Below are 22955 nucleotides of genomic sequence, written 5' to 3' on the forward strand. Positions count from 1 at the left end.
GCCAATGTCTGAGACCCCAGTTTTTAAGCAAAGGGAGCTTTATTATCAGAAGAGCAGCCAAAGAAGAAGGCAGGAGATCATTCCCAAAGCTGCCTTACCCTTTTGAGCCTAGGGACAGTTTATATATATGAAGAGGTGAATACATGAGAGGAGGGTGAAGAGTTTCTTGAACCATGAAGTGAGAGGCCTTAAAAGAATCTGGAGGTATGCATTCTTCCAGACAATGAGGTGCCGTTTGGAACCTGGTATGATCAGATACATCAGATAATTTCAAGACAGATGTTACCATCTGGTCCCCATTAGGTTTCTACAGTCAGTGGGTAAATAGGGAATAGGGGCAAAAAAGGCAAAGTTAGTGATTTATTGTGTATGAAGTTAAGAGATGCATAAAACATAAGTAGGGCATAAGGGAGAATGTGAAGCTAAGTTAATAATGCAATTAATACAACCATAGTTCTGCCTCTGCTTTCAAAACAGGTCCAGGAACCAAGTATCTGGCCTCGCTTTCTAGATTCATTGGCTGGTCTAATAATCAAATAGACATAAGACATTAACAGGAGAAAAAGAAATTTCATTATGTACATATGGGAGCCCGACAAATACATGAGACTCACAGGCAGTCAACCAGTTGAGGCTTATATACCATCCTGAGCAGAAGAGAGAGGATAGGAGTCTGGGGCTTTAAAGGGGAAGAAGACAATTCACAGGAAGATGAGAAGAGTGACTGTTTGGTAAACAAATGTTTGCCATGCCATGCAGGTAAGTCTTTCTGATATAAAAAAATATCTCTAGTAATAGCTCTCTTCCTGGTACAGGCTATCTAAATTCTTTTTGGCAGTTCAGGGAGAGGTAATAAGCTTTTCCCAAGTCAGTTGGGTCTTAAGTGCCTTCAACTCAGAACAATCCACATGTTAAAGTGGCACATTTTGGGGTGGCATATTCTGCTACTTCTCAATACCTTTGATCAAAATGTGGCTATGAGTCCCATCTTGGTTCCAGCTGTATCACTGATAGCAACCTGAGATCATGCCCTGTCCCTAAATCAAGAGTCAGATGCTTAACCTACTGAGCCACACAGGTGCCCTGTAATTTTAAAGTCTTCTCTCTGATATTCTTCAGATTTTCTTCCCACCTCTGACACTTCTTTTCACCCACACTTCTGTGGCTTCCCCCAGTTTCCACGTTGTCTCTTACCTCAGGCCCTTCGGATGCCGTGTTTCTTTCTGTAGAATAATAATTGTCTCTCTACTCCCTCTTTTTCCTTCAGGTCTCAGTGAATATGTCACTTTTTCTAAGAATCCTTCCTGATTAAGCCCCTACCAAGACTACTTTGGTGGCCCTAAAAACTCATGCTTATTCTTTGTTGTAGCACTCATCATACTGTACAGGAAATACTGTTTAGTTTTACCTGAAAAGGTAAAAGGCTGAAAGCAGGGACAGTTATAATTCCAGTATATACCATAGAACCACTGTCTCTCTTTCTGTCAACTAAATAAAATCTTTAAAAATAAATAAATAAAGCCAGAAGCCGCCTTTTAGATCTATTTTTGGTATAGGTGGAATATGATACAGAAATTTAATACACCACACTAATCATATTTTGGATATAATCCAGGAAAATGAAAATATATTTCTGATTTTGGCCACCAGAGGGTGAGCATATTACTTATTATTCATAATATTCATTAGAGAGAGAGAGACCAACTGATAATATTTCTCAGCACTGGGTTAAGTCCTTTATGACTTCTAAGACTGCTTTGGTGAAGTATATTGTATATTAAGGATCTCTCTATACACGGGCATATTTACCCATCCTATTAGAGAATATATAAAAATTATTTCTAACTTGTGAGGTAGATACTAAGTCTTCTGCTCTTAAAAAGATACTGACTCACTTCTTCGTGAAGTTACAAGTATAAGGACATATTAAGATGGCCCTGCTAGCTTTATCTAGAAGAATAAAGCCTATCTTTGCTACTCAGCTTAGCTTGATTTCTGGGCAAAAAAAAAAAAAAAAAAGAATTATGTAACGATTGGAGGAGAAAGATGGCAAATAGTGGAAATGATGTAGGGAAAGCAGATGAAATTAATGTGAGAGACAGTTTGTGGGGGCAGGACTAGGAATGGTTGCTGTAAGTCTAAGAGGTAAAGGATTTTGGCTGCTTAAAAGTATCTGTACTTGTTAACTATGGCTAGTTTTGTCTAAGGAAGATGAAGAATAGGATTCTTAGTTCTTATGCCACTTATTCACAAGTGGCTTATATTTGTGATATTTGACCAAAGTCAATTTGTACTTTAAAAATTGATTCTTGGGGCATCTGGCTGGCTCAGTCCGTACAGCATGCCACTCTTGACCTCAGGGTAGTGAGTTCAGGCCCCACCTTGGGCATGGAGACTACTTTATAAAAAAGTAAAAATAGGTTCTCTATTTTTTTTTTAATATTAACAGTTCTAAAGATATATATTAAGGGGCAACTGGGTGGCTCAGCTAGTTAAGCATCTGACTCTTGATTTTGGCTCAGGTTATGATCTTGGGGTGGTGAGATCGAGGCCTACATCGGGTTCTGCGCTTAGTGGAGAGTCTACTTGAGATTCTTTTTCCTCTGTTTCTGCCCCTCCCCAAGCCCACCCCTGCGTTCACGTGCACTCTCTCTCTAAAAATAAATCTTAAAAAAAATAAAATAAAGAGGGGCGCCTGGGTGGCTCAGTCGTTAAGCGTCTGCCTTCAGCTCAGGTCATGATCCCAGGGTCCTGGGATCGAGCCCCGCATCGGGCTCTCTGCTTGGCGGGAAGCCTGCTTCTCCCTCTTCCATTCCCCCCTGCTTGTGTTCCCTCTCTCGCTGTCTCTCTCTCTGTCAAAATAAATAAATAAAAAATCTTAAAAAAAAAAATTAAAAAATAAATAAATAAAATAAAGATATATATTAATGTTAAAAAGAAGACCTACATATTATAAAGGGGTTAGAGGTATGGTTCCATTCCCCCAAAATAAAGAAAAACATTTTTCAATTTCTTTTAGACACAATTGATAAATATCCAACATTTTATACATAATTTTACTTTTTCCTTTGGAATTTAACACAAGATCAACCAACTTAAATTAATTGCCAGCTTAATTTCAGTCATCTGAATGAGGCTAATGTAAATACAGTACTGCTGGTTATAGAATACCAGTGCTATAAGCTTTCTAGCAATTTCAGATATGAGTATGCAGCATTGCTAAAAAGTAAATTTCTCTGTGCCTTTTTCTAAATATCTGTTGCAAAAAATTGGATTTAGCTTTTGAAAGAATTGTTTTCTTACAAGGGAGTAAAAATTTAGATGACTAGTCTGGTAAATGGTACACAGGGATATCCAATTAGCAAGTTTCTATTACATATTGCGTTAGTTATAATAGAGAAGTAGTAGACATGATCTCTGACCTCAGAAAAAGAAAGAGCTGAGAAAATGTGTTACATATTAGCCTATTAAGGAATAATATTAAGTCTTAAATTAGTAAGCACTGATCATTAAGCATAAACTACAGGTGAAGGCATGGGAACAAAAAAGGAGGGGAAGGCTTGCCCAACTTTTTTGAGGGGAATAAGACTCCCAGAAGATTGAAGGAATGAAAGAAGGGTAGTTTGAAGCTAAGTAATGCTTTGTTTTTAGTCATACAGTACAATGTATTTCAAAATTTAATAACGTAAAATAAAGCACATTTTAATAACTATTAAAGGAAATGAAGCATGAGCTTTAAAATCTGGAGAAGTACTACACTAAGGTATTAGACTAAGTTTGATAGAACAAGTTTGGACAAGTTGGAAAGACTAGTGTGGGCTGGAAGAATCAGGAATGAGCTAGAACTTTAAATGAACTTGAAGGGATAAGAGGAATTTTGAAAAGGATAGAAAGAAATTTCAGGCATTTTCTCATGTCTTTACTTTTCCTAGAATTTCCTGTATTGTGTTTCTGCCTATTAATATCGTACGCAATAGGTCAATCACATACTTGTTGAGTGCCACATATGTATAGAGCACTGCTTTGTCAGAGAAGATAAATTGTGACAAGTATTAACACTCTGTACCTTTAACATATATTTTTAAATGCCTCATCCTTCATGAAGCCTTTAATCCTTTCTCCAATCCAGAAGAAACTATTCTACTTCTTGAGCTTCTATTTTAAAACTAATACTTTTTTTTCCTGTGAGGCTTTTTTGTTTTATTTTGTCTTGTTTTGTTTTATTCAAGTAAAAGTGGTATAAATGATAAGGTAGTTCATTCAACTTTCAATTCAAATAAGGACTTTCCCTTGAAACACCCACTGTACTTAGGAATGCAGTAGAAGTGGTTTATATGTACTTTCTCTTCATCACACAGTGTATTAATACAATATGTAGCTAAGGGTTGAGAGTTAAAGTGAAACTGGCATTTGTTTTTAAGCTAAGTAGTATGTGCCAATGAAGAATTCAATCTTTACAGCGCAGTCTGTTGCCTCTATCTTGATTCATGCTAAGGTGCCTTACCCACCATTGCTTTTGCACTATCAGTAAAAAGGAAAAAAACATTTTGCATTAAAAAATAGTTTTGCCAGGGCACCTGGGTGGCTCAGTCAGTTAAGCATCTGCCTTCGGTTCAGGTCATGACCTGTCTTGGGTTCAGGTAAATGCTCCCTGGGATTGAGCTCCACTTTGAGCTCCCTGCTCAGTGGGGAGTCTGCTTCTCCTTTTCACTTCCCTCTGTGCCCCCCGCTTGTGCTCCCTCTCAAATAAATACATAAAATCTTAAAAAAATAATTTTGCCTTGTGGAACCCCTAAACAGGTTTAGGCTACCAGTGTTCCATGAACCACACTTTGAGAACCACTGAAGTGGAGACTCTCTTTATGGCTCTCCTTGTAAAAGCTAAGGCCTGGACATTTATTACAGATGAGGTTCTCTGAGTCTTTGGCTGAATTGCCTTCACAGGCATCATTCTCTCAATAAGAAATATAAAGACAAATTAAGGAATCTAAGAAACTTAAATATTATCTACTGCTTCCTAATACGGGCACAGCCTAGTTAAGACAGATTACAAGACTTGTTAGAGAAACAGCTGGTCAAGATACATACAATCCCGAAATCAAGAGTTGCATGCTCTCCTGACTGAGCCAGCCAGGCACCCCTGAGTAGTATTTCTTTATATGGATGTACCACAATTTGTTTATTGATTCATTTGCTAGGCCATTTCCAGTTTTTGGCAATATTGAGCTACTATAAACATTCACGCACAGATTACATATTCTTTTGTGTGAATGTAAGTTTTCATTTTTCTAGGATAGATAGGCAGAGGTGAGGTTGCTGGGTCATATGGTAAGTGTATGTTTGACTTTTTAAGAAACTACCAAAGTGCCAAAGTGTTTCCCGAGTGGCTGTACCATTTTGCATTTCCATCAGCAATGTATGAGAGTTTCAGTTTCTCTGCATCCTCCTTAGCACTTGATATTGTCAGTATTTTTTATTTTAGCTATTCTAATAAATGTGCAGTGGTATCTTATAGTGGTTTTAGTTTGCATTTCCCTAATGGCTAGTGATGCTGAGCAACTTTTCAGATGCTTATTTACCATCTGTATATAGCCTCCTCAGTGAGACATCTCTTCAAGTCTTTTGCCCATTTAAATTGGGTTGTTTTCTTACTTTTGAGATTTGAAGCTTTTTTATAAATTCTGGGTATATCCTTTGTTGGAGATGTGAATTGCAAATATTTTCTCTGAGTCTGTAGCTTATCTTTTCATTCTTTTAACTATCATATGGAGAGCAAAGTTTTTAATTTTTATGAAGTCCAGTTTATCAATTTTTTCTTTATTGGGTCATGTGTTTGGTGTTAAGTCTAAGAAGTTGTTACCTAACCCCATGTCACAAAAAATTTCTATCTTCTTTTATAAGTTTTATAATTTTACTTTCTACAGTCATATTTGTGATCTATTTTGAATTAATTTTTGTGTGAGTTTTGAGGTTTGGGCTGAGGTTCATTTTTTTTTCATATGGATGTCAATGGTCCCAGCACCATTTGCTGAAAAGATTATTCTTTCTCCTTTAAATTGCTCTTGTACATTTGTTGGAAATCAACTGATTGTATAGACCTGTATATTTGTGTGGGTATATTTCTGTACTCTATTTTATCTTATTGATCTATGTGTCTTTCTCTTCACCAATACTACACTGTCTTCATTATGTAGTTTTATATATAGTAAGTCTGTAATCAGGTAATGTGATTCCTTCAATTTATTGTTCTTTTTCAAAATTATCTTAGCTGTTCTAGTTTCTCTTTCCAAATGAATTTTAGAACTAGCTGTCTATATCTACAAAAATTCTTGCTGGTATTTTGATTGATATTGTGTTAAATGTATTGATCATTTTGGGGAATTGACATGTTTATTGTGTTGCTTCCAATCCATGAACATGGTATATTTCTCCATTTATTTAGGTTTTCCTTTATTTCTTTAAAAAGCATCTTACAGTTTTCAGCTTACAAACCTTGTACATCCTTTATAAGATTTATATCTAAATATTTTATTTTTATGAGCTATTGTAAATGGTATTATTTTTTAAATTTCAGTTTCCAGTTATAAATTGCTACTATACAAAAAACATAATCGATTTTTGCATGTTACTGTTGTATCCTGAGACTTGCTAAACTCATTTATTAGTGGTAGGAGTTTTTTTCTTTGTAGATCCCTTGGGATTTTCTACATAGAAAAACATGTCATCTGCAAATAGGGACAGTTTCATTTCTTTCTTTCCAATGTATACACCTTTTCTTTTTTCTTGCCTTATTGCACTGGCTAAGACTTCCATCATGATGTTGAGTAAGAATAATGAAGGTGGATCTCCCTACCTCACTCCCAATCTTAGGAAGGAAAGCATTCAGTCCTTCACCATTAATATGAAGTTAGCTGAAGATGTTTTTGTAGATGCCCTTTATTAAGTTGGGAAAGTTGCCTTCTAGTCCTAGATTACTGAGATTTTTTTTAAAAATCAGAAATGGATGCTGAAGTGTTGAATATTTTTTTCTTTGTCATTCATTATTTTTCTTCTTTAGACTATTAATGTGATGGATAACACTGATTTTCAAATATTGAACCAGCCTTTCATTTCCAGGATAAACCCCTCTTGGTTGTGATATGCTATTTTTATAATATATATTGTGAATTCAATTGCCTAGTACATTGTTGGGCATTTTTGTGCTATGTATATGAGGAATATTGGTCTCCAGTTTCCTTTTTTTTTTTTTTCCTGAGGGGGAGAGAGAGTGCACGCACAAGAGCAGGGGGAGAGACAGAGGAAGAGAGAGAAAGTCCTCAAGCAGACTCCCCACTAAGCAAGGGGCTCAATCCCAGGACCCTGAGATCACAACCTGAGCCAAAACCAAAAGCCAGCTGCTTAACTGACTGAGCCACCGAGGCACCCCTTTCTGGTTTTCTTGATTTGTAATGTCTTTGTCTGGTTTGGGTATCAGAGCAATACTGACCTCATAAATGAGTCAAGAATGTTTCTTCCTTTTATTTTCAAAAAGAGACCGTGTGGAATTGGTGTTATTTCTTCTTTAAGTGTTCGTTTCAATTTGTCTTTGAGACCATCTGGGTGTGAATTTTTGGAGGTTTTGAAGTAGTAATTCAACTTCTTGAATAGTTATGGGGCCATTCAGTTTATCTATTTCATCTGGTGGGGGAGGGATTGGTAGTGTGTGAATTTTGAGGAATGGTCCATTTAATCTAAGTTGTCAAATTTATGTGTAGAGAGTTTTATAAAGCATTGTTTATGGGGTTTTTAGTGGTATTTCCTCTGTCATTCCTGATAGTAATAAGATGTATCTTTTTTCTTTGTCAGTCTTGCTAGAGGTTTATCAATTTTATTGATCTTTCAAAGAAACACTTTTAGTTTCATTGATTTTTCTTTATTTTTGTTTTCAATTTCATTGATTTCTGCTTTTATCTTTATTATTTTCTTCTTTTTGTTTGCCTTGGGCTTATTTGTTCTTTTCCTAGTTTGTTAAGGTAGAAGTTTTGATTATTGATTAGAGATTTTTTAATTCTAATACTAGCTTTAAAAATGAATACCTTTTTGTGTCTCATACTTTGTTTCCTACATGTGTCTGGACTGTTCTATTTTTAACTCCTTGAGTACAGGATCTTATCTTAGGTGAGTAATCTGAGCCTAACCAACTTGTACTATGTAATTAGTATTTTATAGATGATTTGAATGGAGGGATGGATGGATAAAAGGAGAGTGAGGGCTATGAATATAAATTATTTCAAAGATATCTTTAGAATTAAGAAAAATATATAACAGGAGCTACAAGAGTCAGTAATGTCAAAGGAAGGAAACAAAACAATTCACTCATTAGGAAAAACTGCTAACACCTGTCAAAGCTAGTTTTGATAGGGAGTATTCAAAACCTTAAGGTGGTATACAGAACACTTACAGTCTGTTGCATCCAATTCTACACAGTGAATGAAACATCCCTAGCCAATTCAAGAAAAAAACATTTTAACTTATTCATATAATTTGAGCAAAATAATTTGGAAATAATTACCTCCATGATTTCTTGATTCCCTGTTTTCTTGTGCTATACCTGATATACTTTCCTCTGTTATTTATTCACCGGTAGAGACTTAGAATATAGCCTTCTTTTTCTTATTCTCTTACCACCTGACATCACACTTTAGGCTTCTAGGGAATCAGGACATGAGTTTGAGCTTCCTAACTCATACTCCCTCATAAAATCAAAGTATTTGTATTAGTTTCCTATGGCTGCTCTAACAAATTACCACAAATTACCATGCTTAAAACAACATGAATTTTCCCACAGTTCTGGAAGCCAGAAGTCCAAAATCAGTATCACTGAGCTAACATCAAGGTGTCATGGGGGCTGTGCTCTCTTTAGAGGTTCTAGAGGAGAGTGTATTTCCTGCTTCTCCCCGCTTTTGATGGCTGCAGGCATTCAGTGGTTTGTGGCTGCATCACCCCAGTCTCTGCTTCATTGGTCATATTGTCTTCTCTTCTTCTGTAATAAAATCTCCCTCAGCTTCCCTCTTAGAAGAACACTTATGATTGCATTTAGAGCTCACTTGAATAATCCAGGATAATCTCCCCATTTCAAGATCCTTAATTATATCTGCAAAGTCCTTTTCTTGCCATATGATTCACAGGTTGCAGGGGTTAGGATGTGGATCTCTCTCAGGCAGCCATTATTGAGCCTGCCACAGCATCTTGATTCCATAGTCAAGAACACTGGTGAGGGGCGCCTGGGTGGCTCAGTTGGTTAAGCGACTGCCTTCGGCTCAGGTCACGATCCTGGAGTCCCTGGATCGAGTCCCGCATCGGGCTCCATGCTTGGCAGGGAGCCTGCTTCTCCCTCTGACCCTCCCCCCTCTCATGTGCTCTCTCTCTCTCTCATTCTGTCTCAAATAAATAAATAAACTCTTAAAAAAAAAAAAAAAAGAACACTGGTGAAATGGGGTAACAAAAGACATTCATTATTTCTTAAAAAATGTCCTTCATAATCTGTATTTTTAAAAATCTTATCTTTTTGCCATTTGAAATATTAATATTTGCGTATAAAATATTCATATAAATTAATTCAGACTGATATCCTTTATAGTAGATTCCAAAAATGAATTCTAAGGGAAAAGCCCCATTTATTATATATCAATCTTTTTCACATATAGCTTCATGAATAACCATTTGACACTGAAACATGAGTTCAGAAACTATTATTATTTTGGCACAGGAACAAACTTAATTTCAGAATCAGAGACTCCAGATATCCATGAACTTTTATTCAAATAAAAGTTTTAAACACCTGAATGACTTATGGATACAAATAGAAAAGACATTAAATGGTTTCATATTGCTTCCATATGTAGGAACTAGTTGTTTCAGTAAGTTACAAATAAATCAAAATTTAACATAATGAACAAAATCTGCAGCCAGGAAGAACCTGTGATTTGGGTTTAACAAATGAACTAACATGACATTTGCAATATTGCTCAGCATTAATTTGTATGGATTGATATGGAATCATCAATTAGTTATTTGCCAGCTATAAATAATTGAAAATTCTTGTAAGAGATTATCTATAATTTACCTATTCTCTCAGAGACCACCTTTCAGGCCTAGTAGAACTCTTGGGTAGCAGAGAGATTTGGGGGATGCCTGGGTGGCTCAGTCGGTTAAGGGTCTGCCTTCGGCTCAGGTCATGATCCTGGGGTCTTGAGATAGTGTCCCACATTGGGCTCCTTACTTGGCAAGGAGCCTGCTTCTCTCTCTGCCTGACACTCCCCCTGCTTGTGCTCTATCTCTGACAAATAAATAAAATCTTAAAAAGAAAAAAAAAAGAGAGATTTGGGCAACCATTCTCGGCCTAAGCTGGAGACTATCCCAGTAAAATTCCTCAGTATAGATTCTTCAACCATTGCTTGACACCACCAGACAGGAAGTTGAGCGTTCACAAATATAACATTGTGTTTTGTTTTGTTTTGAACAATATAGGTGCTTTCTAAAGCTTTGTCTACATGTTAATTATTTTTCAGTATATTTTATTTATTTTAATTTTTCTTTAAAGATTTTATTTATTTGACAGCACAAGCAGGGGGAGCGGCAGGCAGAGGTAGAGGGAGAAGCAGGCTTCCTGTGGAGCAGGGAGCCCGATGAGGGGCTCGATCCCGGGACCTGGGGATCATGACCTGAACCCAAAGCAGACGCTTAACTGACTGAGCCACCCAGGCACGCCACTTTTCATGTATTTTAATGATCAGTTTCTGTATGAGCCATGTAACTAATAACTGCTAATGGCTAATGCCACTAGATCACTCACGTCACTGTCCAGTGTTTCCATTATAAATTCCAGAAGTCTTTTTCATTATAAATTGCATATGAATGCCATTTGTTATTTGTTGCATTTATCAGAGATTGACATGCTATGATAAACACATTTCTTTAAATCACTATAGTTGGAATGCAAATGATGATTTGTAGATGATGAAGGTAAAGCTGTCTTCAGTGAACACTGTATTTGGAAATGGGATTGACCAAGCATTGTACATTTATTTAGCCAGGACTTAACCTACCTCCCATTTATACATATTTGTATATGTAGACAGAGAAATCATTAAAGCTTTTTACAGAATTGCCAACTGCTTTTTTTTTTTTTAACCTAGATGAAACCTGACAAAATTCTGAACTTGTAGGAAGACTCCTAAATGACATATTATTAACTTGCTGAAGAAGTAGATCTTCCTTGGCTTTAAATGTAACCTAGTAGATTTGAGCTCAGGTTTATGGAAAGCTGGATGGCTTATAGAAGAAACATTTAAATCTTCTTGCTGGATTGATGTTCCTAAAGAAATTCTCTTTCAGAGGTAGAAAAGCTTAACTTTTTCACATGGCAGTTACTGGCCTTTAAATGTTGGATTTCTCAGACCTCAGTGACAGACTTCTTTCTTTCTTTTTTTTTTTTTCTGTACTCTGTATTCTCTCCCTAATGATCTCATTCATTCTCAAATTTTCAAATGCTATCTATATGCTAACGGATTATAAATTCATATCACTCTGCCATGTCTCTTTTCTAAGCTCTAGACCTCTATATCTAACACTTCTTTCTGTACCTCCTTTTGGATGCATGACAGAAACCTCAAACTTATGTGTCCAAAACAACTCATGATCATACTGTACCACCCTCCCACCCCACATTTCTTATAATAGTCCCAGTCTCAAATTGCTAGTAGGCACTACTCCTTTTCACTCACCCTATATGTATAATCTATCAGCTGCTGACTCCACTTTCTTTTTTTTTTTTTTTAAAGATTTTATTTATTTATTTGACAGAGAGAGAGACAGCGAGAGCAGGAACACAAGCAGGGGGAGTGGGAGAGGGAGAAGCAGGCTTCCCGCCGAGCAGGGAGCCCGATGTGGGACTCGATCCCAGGACCCTGGGATCATGACCTGAGCCGAAGGCAGACGCTTAACGACTGAGCCACCCAGGCGCCCTGACTCCACTTTCTGAAACTATCTTGAATCTATTCACTTCTGTCCATCTCCATTGACTTCGACCTAGTACAGCCTACCATTTCCCCCTATCTGGTTTCACTTCATTTTTTTCCTTTCATTCTTTCACAAGGCAGCCAGAGTGATCACTTAAAAATGTTATTGTGACTGCAGTATTCCTGTTTAAAACCCTTTTGGCATGCTCTGACAGGGATGAACCCTGAAGACACTATGCTAAATGAAATAAGCCAGACCAAAAGGACAAATATTGTATGATTCCACTTATCTGAGAATAGAATAGTCAAGTTCATAGAGATAGAAAGTAGAATAGTGGTTTCCAAGAGCCAAGTGAAGGAGAAATGGGGTGTTATTGTTTAATGGGTATAGAGTTTCAGTTTGGGATGACAGAAAAAGTTCTGGAGGTAGATTGTTGTTAGAGTTTGCACAACAATGTAAATGTACTTAATGCTACTGAATTTACACTTAAAAATGGTTAAAGTAGTAATTTTTATGTTGTGTATATTTTACTGCAATTAAAACAAAAAACCTTTGGTTGCTCATTGCTGTCATGATAAAGACTGCAATGCTTGACACCATCTAGAAGCCTGATGTGATCAGGCTTTCCACTCTACCCCTCAGTTTCTATGCTCCTGTTATACTGGCTGCTTTTTAAATCTTCAGTGACAATATATTTCCTTCTTACTTTCAAATCTTCTCCCTTAATGTTCCCTCCCCTGGAATGAAGTGGTTTTCCTTCCTTCTCACTTGGCCAAATACTACTTACCCTTACAGTCCTCAGGTTATACATCACTCTCTCCTGGGCATCTTCCCTGTCTCCCTCCAATGATAGTTCCTCCTATCTACATTCTGGCAGCACCCATACTTCTTTGTAGTACTTCTCACAATCATGATTGGCTTTCAGTATCTGTTTCCTCCAACATATTGCAAGCTCTATGAGACCAAGGACCATTCTGACTTGTTCACCTAACACCTCTCAAAGAGCTGGCGCTTAGCAGAAGTACAACACATATTTGTGAAATGAATGAATCAATGCATGAATGAATGCATACCATCTAAAGGATAAAGGATAACTTATCAGTGAAACACCATGAGAATTACTACTTAAAAGAGGTACTAAAAAGAAAACAAATAGTGGGGTTTTCCCCCACATAGTGTCGTTTCTTCTCCCCTCCCCAAGTTTTTATTTAGATTTCAGCTAGTTAACACAGTGCAATATTAGTTTCAGGTGTAGAAATTGTTTATAGAAACAATACAGATTCTCCACAGAAAGCATGAAAAATCTAGATAAAGCATAAAGGAGAATATAAAAATACCCTCTCTCAAAACCCAAAGGATCACTGTTATATATCTTAATAGATTTCCTTCTACTCCTTTGCATGTGTGTTTCTTTTTTTTTTCTTTAAAGATTTTAAGTAATCTCTCTACCCAACGTGGGGCTTGACCATACAACCCCGAGATCAAGAGTTGTATGTTCTACTGACTGAGCCAGCCAGGCACCCCTGTGTGTGTGTGTTTCTTAAATAAAACACTTAAGTGGGATACTACTGTATATATAATTTTATTTCTTTTATTTATACTATTTACTTAAAGTATATTATAAGTAATTGTGAGTTAGAATAACTTTTAATAAATCGGACTATATCTTGTATTTTTATTAGGATTAATGAAATTAGATATACTATATGGACATGAATAAAATGAATCCGAAAACAGATGAAAGGGGTACACATCTCACCGTAATCTAACTGTGCAAGAAAGACAACTTTTTTCTATAACCATGTTTTCAAAACTTCATTCTGCCCTAGTGGCAGAGACTTATATTCCTATGAGCAGAGAGAAATCTCAGTCCATAGAGTTAGATGTTCAGGAAATATATTTTTCTAGCCTTTTTTTTTTTTTTTTAATTTATTTGATAGAGAGAGAGAACAAGCAGGGGGAGCAGCAGGCAGAGGGAGAGGGAGAAGTAGGCTCCCCACCAAGCAAGGAGCCTGGGATCATGACCTGAGCCGAAGGCAGATGCTTAACCGGACTGAGCCACCCAGGTGCCCCTTTCTAGAATTCTTCTTCTGTTTTGTTTGACTGAGACCATCTGGGGCTCATCCAGGCACCCCTAATTATTACAACTTCAGAGGTGAAAGAAGTATGGAACAAATCCTCTTAAACGGAAAGCCCCATCCTAGCTCCAAAGATAATGAAGAATATAGAGAACATGGGATCTAAATTTGAACCTACCACTTTATAATAATCAATTATCATTTACTGAGTACTTATTAGTACTATGCTAGGAACTCTATATTCAGTATCTAAATGAATCCACACAACTATGAAGTAGGTATTTCTAAGACTGTGATTCTATGCTATATTTTCATTTTGTAGAGTTAGGTACTTTGATTACATTCATCATTCTACCCTCAGTTCTCTAGTTTATAAAATGAGGTTGATTATAGTACTTAATTCACAAGATGATACTGCTCTGTGAAGCTTTGTGCCCTTCTGTGTAAATATTAGAAATCATTAACAGCAGTCCAGGATTCAGTTTTCACATATTATTTGCCCCTGAAACTCATACAGGGGTGCCTGGCTGGCTCAGTAGGCAGAGCATGTGACTCTTGATCTCGAGGTCATGAGTTCAAGCCCCACATTGGATGTGGAGCCTACTTAAAAACAAACAAAAAACCCCATACTTATATCTATATAACACCTATATAAACACTTGAAGTCTGAGAATCAGCAGCTATATGCATCTGTCAGCCTCTCTGTTTGATCAAGATATACCAATTAACCATTAAAGGGGCATGAACAGACTCAAATTCACAGGCTAAAGATAAATTCTAGTTTTAGAATTAGGGAAGGGGACCTGATATTTTTTGAGGGCTGTTATGTTTCAGGCACCATGCTAGGTGATTTACTTACATCAGCTGATTATGATTTAATCTGTTTGGACTGGAGCCTGGGTAGTTTCAAAACTGTCTCAGGTGATTACACTGTGTATCCATGATTGAGAAATACAGACATACAAACCCCCATTAATTCTTGCAGAAACTCTCTTAAGGTAGGTTTTATGTTCATTTTATAGTAAAGAGATGGATGCCCATAGTTACTTTCTCCAGGTCACACATCTCATAAGCAGGGCGGGGGGGGAAAGCTGTGGCTTTTCTAGAAATGACACACTTCCTGAGCAGAGCAGACAGTCACTCCCAACAAATCAAGGGGGATGCTAAACCAAAAGGAAAGTATCAATATTCCTACTTAATTATCAAGTCTCTTGGGGCGCCTGGGTGGCTCAGTTGGTTAAGCGACTGCCTTCGGCTCAGGTCATGATCCTGGAGTCCCGGGATCGAGTCCCGCATCGGGCTCCCTGCTCGGCGAGGAGCCTGCTTCTCTCTCTGACCCTCCCCCCTCTCATGTACTCTCTCTCATTCTCGCTCTCTCAAATAAATAAATAAAATCTTTAAAATAAAAAAAAAATAAATAAAAAAATAATCAAGTCTCTTTCGTTGACTCACTATCCTCCATGAACTCTTTCAGTCCTCCTTCATCTCTTCACCAAATTTCTATTACATGAATAACTGGCTTATTTTGATGATGAATTATACTCAGCCTTACCTTATATTTGTACCTATATTTATCAAGGCCTCCCTGTACATTTCCTAGTTATCAAACCTGGTGACATGGCAGGCAAATCATGGTGAGAGCCCTGGTTTTGGAGCCACACCCACCTGAATTGGCCTCCTGCGTATACTTATCTCTGTGGCTAGACAAGCCATTTGATTTTTTGAATCTCAGTTGTAAGCATGAAATAGGGAAAAATAAAACTTGTACTTTAGTAAGGATTAGAAACATTACATTCAATAAACCTTAGTTATCAGTATATCCACCCTAACCATGCAAGTAAAGCGTTTGGTCCATCAGTAAACGCAGGGAAAGTAGTAGGTCGAATTAGACCTTGGGAGTTGACTCGTTTTTCTGATACAAATACCCTAATATTTGGAGAATATAAAGAATAAGGAGTCATGAATCTACCTAAGGCTGGCACTTTTATCCCTAAGAACAGGTTTGCAGAAAGTTATTTACACGATACTCTAGTCAAACCACAGGAAATCATTATACTCTGCAATGTTCCCACTCCCTCTCCAACTCTTGCCCTATGACAGACTCCCTACCCAGGTTCTGCTCTTCCATTTAGGGGAGGAGCTGCGGATTTCATTTTATAGTGGATTGGCTTACGGGGTGTGGGGAGGAATGGGGAAATGAGAGAGGCTCCACCCACTGCACTAGAGGCGCGGAGGTGGGCTCTTCCTTTGCCCTACCCCACCGACCTGGAAAGTGGGGCCAGCGGCGGAGGGAGGGCCCTGTCCTCTGTCCCTTTAAGGAGGAGGGCCGAGCTCAGGCGAGAGAGCTGGCGTTGCCCCTACCCGGTCCGAGCCCTCACCCCAGAGCAGCTGCAGCCACAGCTCCGGCCGCCCTCGGTTAGCAGAGTCCGCTCCGGCCCCAGGAAGCGAGTCGCCACCATGGTGAAGATTGTGACGGTTAAGACCCAGGCGTACCCGGACCAGAAGCCGGGCACGAGCGGGCTGCGGAAGCGGGTGAAGGTGTTTCAGAGCAGCACCAACTACGCGGAGAATTTCATCCAGAGTATCATCTCCACCGTGGAGCCGGCGCAGCGGCAGGAGGCCACCTTGGTGGTGGGCGGGGACGGCAGGTTCTACATGAAGGAGGCCATCCAGCTCATCGTCCGCATCGCCGCCGCCAACGGGGTAAGGGACCCTCCGACTTCTCCGTGGCGTGCGCCCGGCGCGGGCCGTGCGCGACGTGCGGCCGGTGTTGCCCGCCCGCCCGCCGCCGCGCTCTGCCCGGCCACTTCCGCGCGCGGCCGCCCCAGTCTCCACCCCCGCCTCTCTGCGCTCGCTCTTCCCGGCCCGGAGGCCCTGCGGAGGTCTCTGTGTGCTGGAAGGTGGCCACGGGCCTCCGCCGAGCTGCTCGGTCGACTCCCCGGAGGCGGGCGAACGGGACTTGACCTTGGGAGGACCGACCCTCCGCCTCCTGCCCCGCCCTTCTTTCTCCTCCTCCTTTCCCCTCCCCTCCCCTCCCCTCCTCTCCTCCTGCTGAGGCCTTTGACATTTACATTCACCTTTCCTGTGACTTGAAGATACCATTTCAGCGCAGTGTGCAATCACCTTAACCCGGAAAGGTTGAACGGCCTCTGCCCTGCTCAGAACCCCTCGCATCCCGCCCGTTTGCCTGCTATTCTCGTCTGGGACTGGCGCTTCCCAGTGGCAGGGAGCCCGACGCCGTGGGGCAGGGGTGGTGGGAGCGCCCGCCCAGCTGGTGCGTGAGGCCCTCGGGGCTGAGAAGGAGGTTGCACAGTCTCTCTCCCCACACCCTCGTTTGTATTGGGACAGAGCTGCTGCCCTTGCACGGCCTGCTTGCTGGGGCGCAGGCTTTTGAAACGGCTTTGCACCGGCGGTGCTTCTAGATCTGTTCCATCCAGGAGTTAGAGATGAATTTTCATTAGAACAGAAACTGCATACCCAAGGGCACTCTTACGCAAGCCCTAGAGGCTGGCCAGGAAATTAATGCAACACCTTGGCTCGTCCCCCTCCCCACTTTCCCCACCAGCTAAGGACCGTTAACTGACTTTATGGACAGGTCCGCTCGGATAGGTGAAACTCTGAAATAGATTTTTAAGTAAACCTGATAAATGAAAAGGTGAATTTATAAAATAGGTAAGTTGGGGCTGGTTATTCATTCACTTTTGGAAAAAGTTTTCTAACGAGTTTTTCTTTCTGTATTTAAAATAAGCTTTGACTTCTACCCAGCTTTTCTGGAACTCATTCCCTTTAGTAATATTTTTATTCATTTTAGTAGTACTTTATCTTTAACATATAAGTGTCAGTTTGCCAAGCACTATGAAAAGCACTAAACATGTGGTATCTCATTTATGCTGTGGCCTGAAGAGGTCGATGCTATTATGGGCATCTTCAAGTTGCCAGTGAGAAAACTGAAGCCCAGGCAGGTTAAAGAGGAACTGCAGTGGCAGTACCCAGAATCTAACATTGACCTGCCAGTTCCAACTTCTGGGAATAAAGGGACCCTTGAATCTATAAAGATCTATTTTCTGGTAGTCTGTAAATTCTAACCTGGGTCCCATCTACATCTGCCTCCCTGGGTCAAACATTTATAAGCATCAAGGACAGAAGGTCCTCTGGATAGCAGATGCTCTTGAGTTTTCAGACAACCCAAATTCCCTTGAAAGAAGAGCAAACGATAGCTGTATCCCAGTAGAGCCCTTCAATTCCTTATCACCCGTGTGGAATATACATTTCATTCATTCATTCATTCATTCATTCATTCATTCAACAAAGATTGAACCTATACCATGTGCAGAGAAATGTGTGGAATAGAGAGACAATTCAGACACAAGACTCGCCCTTAAGGAGCTTGCTGACAGCATAGTGGGAATTTTAGAGGTCCAAATGGAAAGTTGTCCATTTGGGAGTAATGTGGGGTGGAAAGGAAAAAGTTAGGCTAGGACTAAAAAAATAGGTTCTTAAAACCTCATCCCCTTTTAGCTACTGCCCTATTGCTTTTCCCCTTTTTGGCCAGTGGCCACCACTGATTTTTTACCCATTCACTTACCACCTCACTGCAGTCTGGCTTCTGCTTCCTCCACCACTCCACCAGAATCGCTCTTGCCAAGGTTACTAATGACTTTCTAGTTGCTAAATCCATTGAATACTTTTTTAGGCCTTATTTGGCCTTTTGTTGCCTTTGGCACTACAGGTTTTGCATTTTTAAAGTCCTCCTTCCCTTGCCTTGCTCACTCTCCTGATTCTACTCACACTTTTTGAGAGTTCCTTCCTGGACTGCTTGCCCTATGCACACCCTAGCTGTTCCCTAGGTTTCTGTCCTCAGCTTTCTGCTCTCTGATTTTGTTCCCTCTGTCTCTCTCTCTCTCCTCACTAAGGATTTAAGCATGCTACTTGTCTCTTATGGTGTGAATCAATTGAGGTAGCGTCTTCCAAAAACTTTCCCCAGAAACCTTTCTCTGCCACTTTCATTCCCTTATGAAGTACTCCTTTCTCATAGATACCTCTAGAATAGTTTAATAAAATCCCAGTGAAATAATCTTTACCTGTGACACTACCCCCTAGAAAGTAAACTTCTTTAACACAGGGTCTGGTTTTATCTGTATTTGTAGTACCTAGGACAGTGTAACTTTCAGTGAGTCTTTGTTTAACTGCCCTGAATTGTGAAGGGTGAGGAATACACTTTAAGTTAAGCAAATACCGGGACACCTGGGTGGCTCAGTCCGTTAAGCATCTGCCTTCGGCTCTGGTCATGATCCCAGGGTCCTGGGATCGAGTCCCACATCAGGCTCCCTGCTCAGTGGGGAGAGCTTGTGCTCTCTCTCTCTGACATATAAATAAAATCTTCAAAAAAGAAATAAGCAAATTCCAGCACTTAAAGCCAGTGTATAGTGGGTGACCAATGCATTTATTCTCTTTAAACATTTATTATGTTGTGCTAAGTATTTGGGATACAAAATATTCCTGCCCTCAGCAAAAACAGTGTAGAAGGGGAGGTAGACAAGAGTAAAAAGAGGGGCATCTGGGTGGCTCAGTTGGTTAAGCGACTGCTTTCGGCTCAGGTCATGATCCTGGAGTCCTGGGATCGCGTCCCGCATTGGGCTCCCTGCTCAGCGGGGAGTCTGCTTTTCCCTCTGACCCTCCTCCCTCTCATGTGCTCTCTCTCTCTCTCTCATTCTCTCAAGTAAATAAATGAAATTAAAAAAAAAAAAAGAGTAAACAGAGAAATACAGTGCGTTAGGTGTTACTGTTCAGGGTCTGTGCCAGGTACTGAAGCGGGAAGATCATGGAGGGCTGTAGAGGTATCCCCTGCTTTTTGAAAGTTTGTCTTATGCCACTTCACTTTTATGAAAGACCTATGTTAAATGCCTGTTTTTGCAAATGGCAAACCAAAAGAAATCTGAAAAAGACTTTTGCTCTTATGAAAAAAGGCAAAAAGTGAAAGTAGAGGTCAGCATTTGGTGTGCAGGGAGCCATTAGAGAGGCGGCAAGGACCTACCCCCAGCAGCAAGAGTGGCCCCACCAAGCCACTCAGCATCTCAGCTTCAAGCTGCCCGGGCTTTGAACTGTGCCTCTAAGCTTCTGGGCTTTATCTTGACTTATTCTGTGCACCCATTAGCAAGATGTTTCCTAAGGCATCAGAAAACGGTACGAGGTTTCTTTTTGAGGTCTTAGAACACTAAAAGTGGTAGCTGAATTGAGGCTTGAAGGGCAAGTTGGAATTGCTAAGGTGGATTTGTCGAGGGGAAGAATTCTAGGCAGGAAAGAGTAAAAATATAGGAGTTGGAGACTGTTGGGCAAGTTAGTTGATTTCTGATCCTTCCCCACCCTCCCCCTTGTCTGTAAAGGTTGGAAATGATGAGACATACCATTTAATCTGAGGATTAAATGAAACAGTATGTTTTAAAATACCTGTAGTCTCTTCTCACCTGGCAGCTAATTGAATGACCCTTGTGGGGGAACCTCAGGATGGGCCTGGGGCAGGACTTTTGTGTTATCCGTGTTCTGCTGGTGTGGGGACACTAAGTTAATCAGGCCTAACCTGGTGCAGATATTAACACTTCATAGATATCGGCACTGTCCCCCACCTTCCTCTACCTTCAGTGGCCCCAGCCAATATAGAGGGATTCCATGTTACTCAGAAGCCAGTGGGTTCAAGTGCCAAAAACCTAGCTCAGATTAGCACAGTGAGAAAGGAATTTATGGGCCTCGGTTACTGAGAAGTCTAAGAGATACCAGTGCAGACAACTCAGTTCAAACCATTCCTAGTCTCTAAAAATTGCTCTTGGGCCCAATGATCTGCAAATGACCAGTCTTAGGAATTGGGAAGAATTTGAAGTCACAAGTAAATGAATGTTTGGATATTTTGAAGGATAGTTCATCATTATCATCAGCAAAATAAATGCTTTCATGGGGCGCCTGGGTGGCTCAGTTGGTTAAGCGACTGCCTTCGGCTCAGGTCATGATCCTGGGGTCCTGGGATCGAGCCCCGCACCGGGCTCCCTGCTCAGGGGGAAGCCTGCTTCTCCCTCTCCCACTCCCCCTACTTGTGTTCCCCCTCACGCTGTCTCTCTCTCTCTGTCAATTAAATAAATAAATAAAATCTTAAAAAATAAATAAATAAATAAATGCTTTCATGAGAGCTTGTTAGTAAGCAGGTTTTCTTTCATCAATTCACAGGGATTCTTGTGCCCTGGATTCCTTTGTTTAATCTACAGACCCCATCTCAGAATAATTTTATTTTAAAATAAATAAAATATAAAGAATTACAAAGGAAATAAAAATTGTATTGGAAATAAAATTATCAAAATATTAACCAAATTTGTGATACAGCAAGATATATATGCTTCTTTATTGACACATTAACAAAATTTAGTGGAAGGTCTCATACTATCTTACTTTAGAATAGTGATAAATATAAATGATATTTTGATATATCTGTAATCTTAATATTTTGAGATAATTATGATATGAAAATATCTGTGATTTTTTTTTTTTAAAGATTTTATTTATTTATTTGACAGAGAGAGAGGCAGCGAGAGAGGGAACACAAGCAAGGGGAGTGTGAGAGGGAGAAGCAGGCTTCCCGCCGAGCAGGGAGCCCGATGCCGGGGCTCGATCCCAGGACCCTGGGATCACAACCTGAGCCGAAGGCAGACGCTTAACGACTGAGCCACCCAGGCGCCCCTGTGATTTTTTTTTTAAAGATTAGAAAGAGAGCATGAGCGGGGGGGAGGGGAAGAGGGAGAGGGAAATAGAGAATCTCAAGCAGACTCCCTGCTGAGCCTGACACGAGGCTGGATCCCAGAACCCTGAGATCATGACCTGAGCCGAAATCAAGAGTCGGACGCTTAACGGACTGAGTCACCCAAGGTGCCCCTGAAAATATATGTGATTTCTATCGATGATAAAGTCCCAGGTGGTATTAGTAATGGTAATAATAATAATTCTGTGGTTTATTGCCTAAATTCATAATTCAAGGGAATGCTAAATTTCCTTTAGAGGTTAGTTAAGACAAAGATTTTGTTTATTTTGCCATTCAGACTCACAGACCCCATCGAATTCTACCCAGGGACCTATTAGGGGGTGGGGTCTAAGGATCCTGAGTTAAGAACCCGTGCATTAAACAAATGATCCCCTTTTAGTGTCAGGTACTGCTTGCACCAAAATGGGCATCAAATATATGACACAGAGATTAAGGGTCTCAGGTTCTCAAAGCAAACCAGTGGGGCTTTGAGAACTTAGTCTTAAGTGGAGGAACTCCACTATCTCCCATTTGGGATGGATCACTCTTTTCCTGAACTTTCATGAGGCCAACTACAAACACAGGTGAAGGGACATGTTTCTAGCTAGAGTTCTGAGAAGGGAATGAAAGAATACCGGGCAGGACGGGGAATGTTTTGGGACTCTGAGGTAACTGGTGTTAGGTAGAGGCACCTTGCTACCCTTACTTAAAACCTGATATCCTTAGGGCAAGGATGACTTGGCAGAGAATCATCTTTGGGTGACTTTTTAATATGGTGTAACTCCTATTAAAAAAAATAAGTCCTTTGGGGCGCCTGGGTGGCTCAGTTGGTTAAGTGACTGCCTTCGGCTCAGGTCATGATCCTGGAGTCCCGGGATCGAGTCCCGCATCGGGCTCCCTGCTCGGCAGGGAGTCTGCTTCTCCCTCTGACCCTCCCCCTCTCATGCTCTCTCATTCTCACTCTCAAATAAATAAATAAAATCTTTAAAAAAAAAAAAAAAGTCCTTTACTTATGATGGGCTTATGAATGATTGTTCTCCCCCTGTTTATACTTTGAGTTGGAATTGTTATTAAATACCAGGATAAATAGGATACTG

The 22955-nt window shown here is 40.0% G+C and overlaps 1 protein-coding gene across 1 annotated transcript in view; it reads left to right on the plus strand.

Annotated features, from left to right (window-relative positions):
• Positions 1–16288: 16288 nt before the first annotated feature.
• The window catches only part of PGM1 (phosphoglucomutase 1), a 62603-nt gene continuing 55936 nt past the window's right edge, over positions 16289–22955 (plus strand). The window contains exon 1 of the mRNA XM_021679997.1: positions 16289–16781. Within this exon, the coding sequence (XP_021535672.1) occupies positions 16536–16781 (246 nt within the window). The 5' untranslated portion in view covers positions 16289–16535. The remainder of the gene's footprint in view (positions 16782–22955) is intronic.

The sequence above is a fragment of the Neomonachus schauinslandi genome, chromosome 4, assembly GCF_002201575.2.
Source record: "Neomonachus schauinslandi chromosome 4, ASM220157v2, whole genome shotgun sequence".
In the NCBI taxonomy this organism is placed as follows: domain Eukaryota; kingdom Metazoa; phylum Chordata; class Mammalia; order Carnivora; family Phocidae; genus Neomonachus; species Neomonachus schauinslandi.